Here is a 9,978-nt window from a genome sequence, read left to right as displayed (position 1 = left end):
GGCTAATTTCGGCTTCGTAGAGCACTATCTCTGTCCCACACTACCCATGTCACGTTTTGTCGGTCATTGTATTTCATCGTAACATTTGTCGCCGGGTACTGTAATGTTTTATACTTTTATATATAATTAATTCAAAACGAAATTTATGTATTGTGTTGTCATATCTTAATTATTCACCTAGTCAAGTTTCATAAATCCTAGACTTCTTTTTTAAAAAGTTATACAAGAACATATATCTTATTCTATTGTTTAACTTAAGAGTCAATTTGTGGACTCTGTTAGTCTAGAGCTGGTGCTTTGGTGAGCAGCGACTCCCTCGCAGTCTGACCCTGAACTGACACTGTGACCATTTGATGTTCCTGACGTTCTAGAGTTTCTTGGAAGGGACATCAGATGTTCACATAATTTTGCAGACAGTTTATTTGTCAAAGTAGTCTAGGTGATGATGTAACTTCCTTCTAAATTAGCACATTACTCTATATCTGCCTAAATGCAATGTCTCTCTGATATATTTTTTGGAGGTTTATTCACTCCGTTGTGAGAGCTTTGTGTGATTTTTGAGCGTTTAATATGGACGCCATCATTGATGTGATGGGTTCCATTGTGTTTGGGTTGTGTAAGACTGCAGTTCCATCGTAGCCAGACAGAAGTTGTGGTCAAATTTGGTTTGGTTTTGAACTACAACTTGCGAGAGGGTGGGTGGACGCGAAGCTCACAATAAAACACAGCGAGTGAGGGGATCGGTTTACTTTGACAGGGGACAGGACAGATGCACTAGTCACTAACACTTAATATTTATTTACAAGTCCAGAGGGGCCGTTACACCAGCTCGAGCACTTTGATGGTGCCTTGGCTATTGGCGGCCAGCAGCACGGGGCGGTCGCGCGCGCCTCTCCAGCAGACCGCTGACACGAACTCCGAGGGCTCCTCGTCGCGGCGCTCCCGTTCAAGGAAACCACGCACGGCCTCGAAGCGATACGAGAGCAGCGGCCGCGACAGCCCAGAGTAGTACACGTATAGCGCGTTGTTCTCGGAGCCGCACGCCACGTACCGCCCATCTGTGGCCAGGCCCACGAAGTTTTTCTCGTTCGCGTGACCCGTGAAGGAGCGCACGCAGCGAGGCGATTCCACGCGCCACAGCTTCAATTGCGAGTCCGTGGAGGCGGACAGCAGCGTGCGCGCGTCAAGGAACTTCACGTAAGAGACGGCCTTGCGGTGGTCCCGGAACACGGCAAGTGGTGCCCGCGGCGCGCGCAGGTCGTAGTAGTGCACGCAGTGATCCGCCGACCCGAACGCCAGGTGGCACGAGGAGGCGGGGTTGAAGCGCACGCAGCACACGTTGAACTTGGCCTCGAGCGTGGCCACGGAGCGCTCGGCGTTGAGCGCCCAAAGCTTGACGCGCGCGTCGTCGGAGCCCGAGGCGAGCAGGCGCACGTCCGCGCGGTTGAAGTGCACGGACCAGCATCGCTTGTCGTGCTCCTGCAGCGCGCGCGTGCGGGCGCCGGTGGCGGCGTCCCACACGGCCACAGTACCTTCGTAGTCGGCGGACGCGAGCACGTTCTTGTGGTAGGCGTTCCACGAGACGCAGGAGATCTTGTGCGCGCACTGCATCTCCGCGCAGGGGTAGTGCACGTCCACCGCGTCGCGCACCACCGCCTCGAACTCGAACACCTTGATGCGCTTCGTGACGCCAGCGATCGCGAAGAACTCGTCATCCTTGTCGAACTCGATGGTGGACACTATGGTGGAGTAGTTGATAGCGTCGCTGCAGTACGACAGCGTGGCGAGCGGGCGCAGCGCGCGGTACCGCGTGAAGGCGGCCAAGTCAGCGCGGAAAGCCTCCAGGCCACCGGGCGCGTCGGCGGAGCCGGCTCCCGCGGGCGCTGCACCGCTCCCCGACCCAACTGGAGCTGTGGTCGGGCCGGTGTCAGCGTCGGGCGCGCGCTGGTCGCCTGCGGCGGCGCTGGGTGCACGCGACTCCAGAGCTGTCTGTTGCGGCACGGCGTCCGCGTCGGGCGCTGTTGAAGCGGTGGGTGCTGCTGCGGGTGGCACTGTGGGGGGAGCTGCGGGTGCGGGGGGCGTCGGGGCGGGCTGCGCAGGAGCGGGCAGACCTCCGGGCACCGGGGCGGGCGTGGCGCTACTGGAGCCGGGGAAGTAGAGCTCGTCGGCGCGGTGCGCAAAGTAGCACTGCGGAGCACAACACATAATTATAAACCAGAATGAACAGGAAGAAGTACTTTTATTTTTATTTGTCATCTATTTCATCACCCTTGCTGTTTGTTCATTTGTGTTCACATCTACAGCTAAAGATACTGGGCCAAATTTTTTTAAACGAATAAACTGAGGTTAATTCTTCCAAATGGGCTTCGTTAAGGATCACAAAGACATTCATATAAAGATCTTGGTGATTATCGCTGTTAGCCTTTCTGGCTCTTGCAACTTCATCAGACTGCACTCCGCTGTGGAACATTAAGACCCAAGGGTGCATGCATGAGACTGCAGCACCGCAGAGCATAGGAGGATCAACCTCGCTTGAGGCAATGAGAAGAGTAACAATTAAAATAGCTCTATACCCCATCACTATTCCACTGTGTAGATACAGACCACCTATAAATAAAGAACTTTTATACTATTATAAGCAACAACCATCAGTATGTTCATTTTATTAAATATTTCACTTAAGAAAATCCCGCACTTGAGGTAACTAAACCAATACCAATGCATACATTTTGTACAGGATTAAAAATCCATCACGCTTTTAAATTATTTAGGCAGATAATCTATTGAGGATATGGAGCAATGAGAAGGAATTTGAACATGGAATATCATTCGAAACTCATTTAGCATTTCAATTGAAAGTCGCATGATAGAGCGGAATCTTTTTGAAGGAATATATTTCAATTTTACATTTCAACAAGTAAAGTCTTAAAATATTTGTTAAAATCTAGCAACGTCTGAGAATAAACCTAGTTCTACATATTTAAAATTCCTTTCATGTAGTTTATAAGGGTCTGGTTGTAACAGATCCTTGAAGTACCCCAGAATGAACAATATACTGTATTCAGTTTAGCCTATCAATGCAATACTTAAAGGATCTATTACTGAGAAAGTCTAATATTGATATGAACCGCTCTGACATGAGATATATTTCCCACTATGTTACTCCGTCAGAGGCTTTGACCACATTAATAAAGAAGGCTTTTATGTCTGTCCATGATTTTATTTATATGTACTTGGTTACATGACTGATTATTTTTGAAGCCTTTCCGAGTCTTTAGTAGATTGTAGAAGATAGGGAGATGAAGGCTTCATATGTAAGAGAACCAATTATGTGGAGGTGAAGACTCAAAAAATATACGAGAGAAGTAAAGACAAACCTGGACGAAGTCGTCAAAGTGCGCGGTTAGTCGGCGCCAGCGGGCTGCCAGCGCATCGCCTCCTGTGGCTCCAGGTCCGCCCGCGAAGCTCTCTTCTTCTTCTGGACGTTCTTCTGCACCTGAACGGAGGGAACAACTTGAATAGCTTGTTAGATTTGAAAAAAAAATTGGAATATCGTGGACGTACGTTCCGGCAGGTCGGGTGGAGACAGCGGCCGCAGCAGCTCGGCGGTGCCGGCGCGTAGCTCGCGCAGCACCGACCCCACGTGCTCCATGTCCTGTGAGCAGACAGCCGAGTTGAAGTCTAAGAATGACAGTCTTGACTAAACGGTGGTGGTGTGACAATGCAGCAGTACCTTCCTGACGAGCGCGGCCTCGCGCGCTAGCTGGTCGAGCTGGTGGTGTCGCAGGCGTAGCAGGTGCGCGAGGAACTCGTAGAGCAGGCGGTGCTGCGCCGCCGCCGACTCCGCCTCCAGCAGGCGCTTGCGGCGCGTGAGCACGTCTAGCATGCCGTCGACGTCGGCCAGTGCTAGGTGGCGCGCCTCGGCCGTTAGAAGCGCGCGCAGGCGCTCCGCGTCGGCTGCGGGCGGCTGGTGCGGGGCGGGCGGGCGCGCGCACAGCCGCCGGCGCGCCACCAGCTCATTGAGCAGGAAGTTGGGGAAGATGTGGTCGCGGGATGCCAGCGCCGCCCCGCACTTGGGGCAGCGGCGGTGTAACTCCACGGACTTGGCGATGCAGGCGTAGCAGAACGAGTGCCCGCAGCGCGTCACGTATGCCTCGTCGATCAGCTCGAAGCACACGGGGCACAGCAGGTCGCAGTCCTTGTCCTCCAGCGAGCCGCCCAGCCCGCCCAGCGCCGTGCCGCCCGCCCCGCCCCCCGCCGCCGCCGCCGCCGCGCCCGACATCACCACACCGCTGCAACAGAACGACATTGTCTTTCGTATAACAAAATCTACATATTAACTATATCCTTAGCGTGGTTAAAAAAAATTTACAACATATCACGTGATTTAATAATTCTTTCTAAACCATTTATAATATGTGAGAGAGTGATAGATACATATTTCATTAGTTTGAAGCAAGTTGTGTTCACATCAAGAAGGCTGCTCGCTTTGTTTTAACATACATGTCTAACTCAAAATTATATATAATTAAGCAGTTAGTTTGTAAACAAAAATTAATTAAAATAAACTATTATAGTCTAGATACTAAAGTCACCTGACACGGGACTTTCGTCATTGACATGAAATTGACTAAAACATAGGAGTAATCACGATTCTGTATCATCACCTTAAAAGCTATCAATAGTTACATATCACCAACACAGATACATACAGGGTGATGTGACCAACATACTCCCACTCATTTCCACCCACTGGTGTCCCCAATATGATTCTTTTTTTATTCAGATCATTGTTAATTTATAGCTACTGAATGTTTTGGTTGACAGCTTTCCTAACTAAAATCTGTCTTGTCAGAATTTTGAGGGTTGACCACTGAAGTTGTGGACACAACCATGTAAGCTAAGAGGAACCTGCATGGCCCAAGACAGACATCCAGAGTATTTAGATACACTCACTATGAAAGAACTAAACAGGTAGACCTGAAGATGCGAAGAATTACCCATCAAAAATTGAATACTTAAATTACATAAATAAAATTTGATATCGCTTTCAAATTAACTCCTAAAATGATTGACCCACAACCAGGACCATCAGGAATGCAAAAAATTTGTAGTTTTATAATATATTGCGAGTGATTCAGAATATGTAGTAGAAATAAAATATAGAAAATTTTAATGAAGGTGAAAGTAAAAGCAAAATAGAAGAATGTGAAACTGAAGTCAGTGAAGATACTGAGGTGGGCAGATGATGGTGATTGAGAAAAAAAAATCCTTTTGTGGGCAAGCCGGGTCTCCCAAAGGTACCTAAAGGAGACAATCCATATAACTTTCTTGTACTCTTATTTGATATCTTTGACTACAAGTGAGACAAACAAGTACTGCAATATGATCTTAGGTAGAAAAATTATAAACTGACACTCAGAATTAAATTTTTTTGTCCCTCCTAATAAAACACATAATACATAAAATAAAACACAGTCATCTTATTTGTACAAAGCGACATACAGAGCCACTGGTTTCTATTGCCAATGTGTTTTTCTTTATCAATAATGGTCAATATAAAGCAAAAAAATAAGGATTCTCAGGACTGTCTCCAAAAATATGTGCTATCTGTGCATTGTGCATCTATTGCATTTATTTTTGGACATACTGTTTTTCTATATTATGCTACCTGTCTCCCACTAGTAATCCCTGGACCTCTCTTACAGGTATAATTTAATTAAATCCATTCTAGTTAATTATTAACATTCCAAAAAATTTTTTTTTTCAAGTTCACCTAGTTGGAGCCCTATCTCCATCACAATCACTTACTTTATACACATCTAACAAAGTAATTCTGAACATACCCAGACATCGCTATCAATGTGTGATATATTCTTAATGCATTCTTTGTCACTGTGCCAATATAGATGTTGCTTCGCTCTATATTATAATGCATTGACTTGGTCGAGAGTACAACATTGTTTTTTACACTTGTGTAAAAAATGTCCACATTCATGACAACTGTCTAAATGATTTCTATAAATTTATTGTTCCTCACTGATATGCTGTAATGCATTTAGCTTGGCATTTGAATTTAATGCCTTTTGAATTTAAAGTCTTCATTAACAACTGTCTGACGTATTCACGGTATATACTGGCTTGAGAAAGTCTCCAACGTAGACCTCTGGAAACATTGCGGCTAGATGCAGATCGACCAGCAGATCAAACGCCGCGAGTGGAACTGGATAGGCTACCGGCTCCAAAGGGACCCTGATCACATACAGAGGCAAGCCCTAGAATGAAATCCCCAAGGAAAGCGAAGACGTGGCCGCCCAAAGTAAACCTGGCGGATGATCACTGCAGAAGTGAAGGCAGTTGGAATGACGCGGAGCGAAGTAAAGCACAAGGCTCAAGACCGTTCGGGATGGCGATGTACTGTGGACGCACTCTGCCCCATCTTGGGGACATAGGAATAAATGATGACTCGAGATGTGATTACTGCTGAAGCTCGATGCCCCAACTCAAGAGGTGACTGTGTCTTAACACTTAGTGCAGGGTAATTATTTACAATTGGTTTATTGGTTTAATGGACAATTATTAAAAGAAAATATTGTTAAATTCATGTTAAAAGGATTAATTATTGAGTTTTTTAGCAAGATATTTTGGATAGACTCAAAATTCCAAACTCGGCAATTGCATATGTGTAAATAAATACATGTTGCATCAAATGTCTTCACCTTAAGTGCATATTCTAGAAGCATATTTTGACATTTTTTGGTTTTTTTTTGGGATCAATGTTCTACAGACATTAGCGCTTGTGCCTTTGATTTGTATTAACATTTCCAATTTTTTTCTGCTCATATTTTTGCATATTACAATATTTAAGTAAGTCTCTAAATTCATTTTAAAAACAACTAGACATTATTCAGTTTTTATAATTATGTCTAGTGCAACCACTTCCTCATCTACTCCATATTGGCATCCCCAGGTTGTACCCCAGTATTTGTGCGGCGCTTGGTATAGGTAGTTGAAGAATACTCGGGCTCCATTAAAAATAAAGTATATGGTTGGGAAACCATGACCCACAGGAATAAACTGCATATAAATACATTTGTTTATTGCACTGAAAGCAGCCAAAAATGTAAACTAATTGAACATATCATGTGAAGGCATCGGTTGATGTTTACGCCTGTGTTCACAAGTATTTGGCGCGCAAACAGGTACACGGTTGACCTGGTTCCCGCGCGAGAAATTATCCAATAAACAATCAATGAACATCGTATTGATCTGACGAACTCTAGGGTAACTTTAAATAATATAGTTAATATTAAAATTTTTAAGCTACCAGCGTTCGTAATATAGAGTAACTTTCATATTTGATTATTTTGACTTACGTTTTACTGAGCGATTGATCTGATGTGACATTCGTGGCATGCTAAGGTTTGTCTGCGGCCGCCAGACCGCGTCGAAGGATCGTCTGTGCACTTAAGAAGCATCGGGGCGACAAGACTCCGCCCTCGCGGCAATTAACCACATTCAATTCTTTACTTAATTTTATTAACAATTAACAGTATATACTATGTAATTTTACATAAACAATTCATTTAATATTATAATATACATGAATATACGCTAAGATCGGAAATAATTATACCTGTACCATCCACATAAGACGGTACATCACATCTATATATTTGACATTAACAATTGATGTTGCTACTTTTCACAAAAAATAAAACTGAAAATCACTACTTTAATTGCCATACTCAAAAAAGTAAATAACATGCACAATGACAACCTGAAGCACATAGAATATTAATCTAGTAGATAACATTATTAAATTTTTAGCACATAAACCTGATAATATATCACAACGATAAACCTAATTTCTACATTTATTGAGGCCCTACTGAAATTATACATAATAGTAAATTTCATTTATTCATTAAACTTTGTTAACTATATCATAAAAAAGAAATATATTTTATTTATTTCTTTACATTAACTTCTGTGAAACCCGTTCCTTTGGAGTGTAACAATATATACTATGAAATAATAATAAAATTATCTGCATACTTTTATGTAGTAATATTAAGATCAAAGATACAATTTATCAAAACCAAATTTGAAGATGTTTTATTTTAGCCGCTAGAGGGCACCTAGCTAGCGAGGTATATATGCAAGCGTGCGCCATCTGTGCGTGACGCCAAGCATCATGCGCGCGGACTGCTTTGCCGACAGAGCTTACGCCATTTTGCTATTACTACAGTAGGTGCATTATCTATCGTCAACAATGTAATGTGCAGAGTGAAATGTTTGCGAAGTTTTTTCAGTGTTTGTGATATGAAAGGGCATAATAAACCCCGGATATAAAAACTAGCGTTATGGAGGAACGCGACGACGAGGTTAACGTCGTCCCCGGTGAGTCCTGTGTGTTAAAACCGAGCCTTATATCGCGAGTGTGTTGCGCGAGAGATCGAGTAACGTTAGCCTTCCCGGTTTCAGAACTCTACTTTTTGATCGCGAAATTCCTCTCCGGCGGCCCTCTGAAGGAGACTGCGAAGGTAAATTAGAGTCTGATACGTCCGTAGCGTGCGTTAAAAACGTCAGATACACTAACAGATCGCGATTGTCCTCAGACGCTGCTGCGGGAGCTCGAGAGCGTGGAGGTAAGTGGTTCGGCCGTGGTACCGGTCCGCGCGCTCGCAATGTTGTGACGGGTGCGGGAGGCGTGTGGCTTCAGCCGTCGGGCGAACCGCCGCCCTCCGCTGACCGCTGCGCTGTTACAGGTGCTGCCGCGACGGCTCGACTGGCTGGGCCGCGAGCACGCACAGTCCTACGATGAATTGGTGAGTAAACAGCTGTTTGTTGTTGTTTTGAACGAGTTTACGCGCCGAAATATGCTTAAAATGTAATAAAACTGCAAAATGTCGTATATCGTATCGTATATGAAAACGGTCGTGGAAATGTCATGGTAATTCGTGGATAATCAATATGTGATGTTTCATTTACAATAATTCAGTTTTTGAGATTTTTCCAAAAAAAAGTGATACATCATTCTCATTCGTGCTAGTTGGGCTCGTAAATGTCTAGTGAGGCCGTCCTCTTCTTTCGTATAACGGTGCGGCATTCCGTCTCGCTCTAATGCGCGATAGGGGCCGATGGCTCCGGATCGTCAGGTCGCGGTTCGCGGTACAATGGCGCGGAATTTCAAACTTGTAACACTGTATATAATTTCGAAACTAATTATAAAACTTTTTACGAATTTTTTACAATAATAATGTAACAATAATACATTGTGATTTATTATAATATAAAGTTATTTATTTCTTTGAATTTTCTGTAAATGTCGTGAGAACGCTAGAAGAATAGTATTTATTAGAAACTTATAAAATAAAAGGTTAGTTACAAGTGTTTCAAATGCGTCTTATAAATAGAGAAAGGTGTAACATACTCACGCGTGTTTATTTTATCTCTAAATCTAGTAAGTAAATCAATTTACTTTAAGCTGATACTTGTACTTGATAGAATTTTTGTGTTGAATTTTTATTTTATATGGCTATAAAACTATACAGATTGATTGACTTTAGGTGTAAAATCTTTAAAATTGTGCAAATATAGCTCATTTGCAGTCAATTAATATGATATGATATACTATATCCGAAAGTAAATAGTAGGGGAAAGCTTTTCTAACTTTGTATTAAAAATTTTACTGTCTGTCTGACTGTATTGCCAGAAGATATTAGCTTGTTGTATTTAATTGGAAAAAATAACATATTCAAGAGTAATTACTTTATATAGTATATTTGGAAATAAATATATAAAATGTTAAAGAAAAATAAGCACAATTTCACTATTTATGATGTAATATGAAGACTCCTTACTACAGAACCAAACTTTAAAATCTATCAATGCCGCTTTGAAAGCTTGATTTTATTTTATCTAATTTTCAGTTTCGCCAGAAAAAAACCTACTGAAGGTTTTACCTTCAGTAGG

General features: G+C 43.3%; 2 protein-coding genes across 2 annotated transcripts in view; one reads left to right on the top strand and one right to left on the bottom strand.

Moving 5' to 3' along the window:
- Positions 1 to 731: 731 nt before the first annotated feature.
- On the bottom strand, positions 732 to 7,666 carry LOC137926260 (E3 ubiquitin-protein ligase COP1-like). Its single transcript, XM_068769852.1, is given in 5 exon segments — positions 732 to 2,187; positions 3,378 to 3,556; positions 3,559 to 3,655; positions 3,734 to 4,292; positions 7,377 to 7,666. Coding segments are annotated over 4 exon segments (2,193 nt in total). The 5' UTR covers positions 4,283 to 4,292; positions 7,377 to 7,666; the 3' UTR covers positions 732 to 819.
- A 602-nt stretch (positions 7,667 to 8,268) lies between these two features.
- The window catches only part of BRWD3 (bromodomain and WD repeat-containing protein), a 39,531-nt gene continuing 37,821 nt past the window's right edge, over positions 8,269 to 9,978 (top strand). The window contains exons 1-4 of the mRNA XM_068770017.1: positions 8,269 to 8,403; positions 8,488 to 8,546; positions 8,622 to 8,651; positions 8,772 to 8,831. Of these exons, the coding sequence (XP_068626118.1) occupies positions 8,367 to 8,403; positions 8,488 to 8,546; positions 8,622 to 8,651; positions 8,772 to 8,831 (186 nt within the window). The 5' untranslated portion in view covers positions 8,269 to 8,366. The remainder of the gene's footprint in view (positions 8,404 to 8,487; positions 8,547 to 8,621; positions 8,652 to 8,771; positions 8,832 to 9,978) is intronic.

Source organism: Battus philenor, unplaced genomic scaffold (assembly GCF_028537555.1).
Source record: "Battus philenor isolate CCGP_79_NKW_IND1 unplaced genomic scaffold, ilBatPhil1.0.hap1 SCAF_29, whole genome shotgun sequence".
NCBI lineage: Eukaryota > Metazoa > Arthropoda > Insecta > Lepidoptera > Papilionidae > Battus > Battus philenor.
This window is presented reverse-complemented; position numbering and strand designations above follow the sequence as displayed.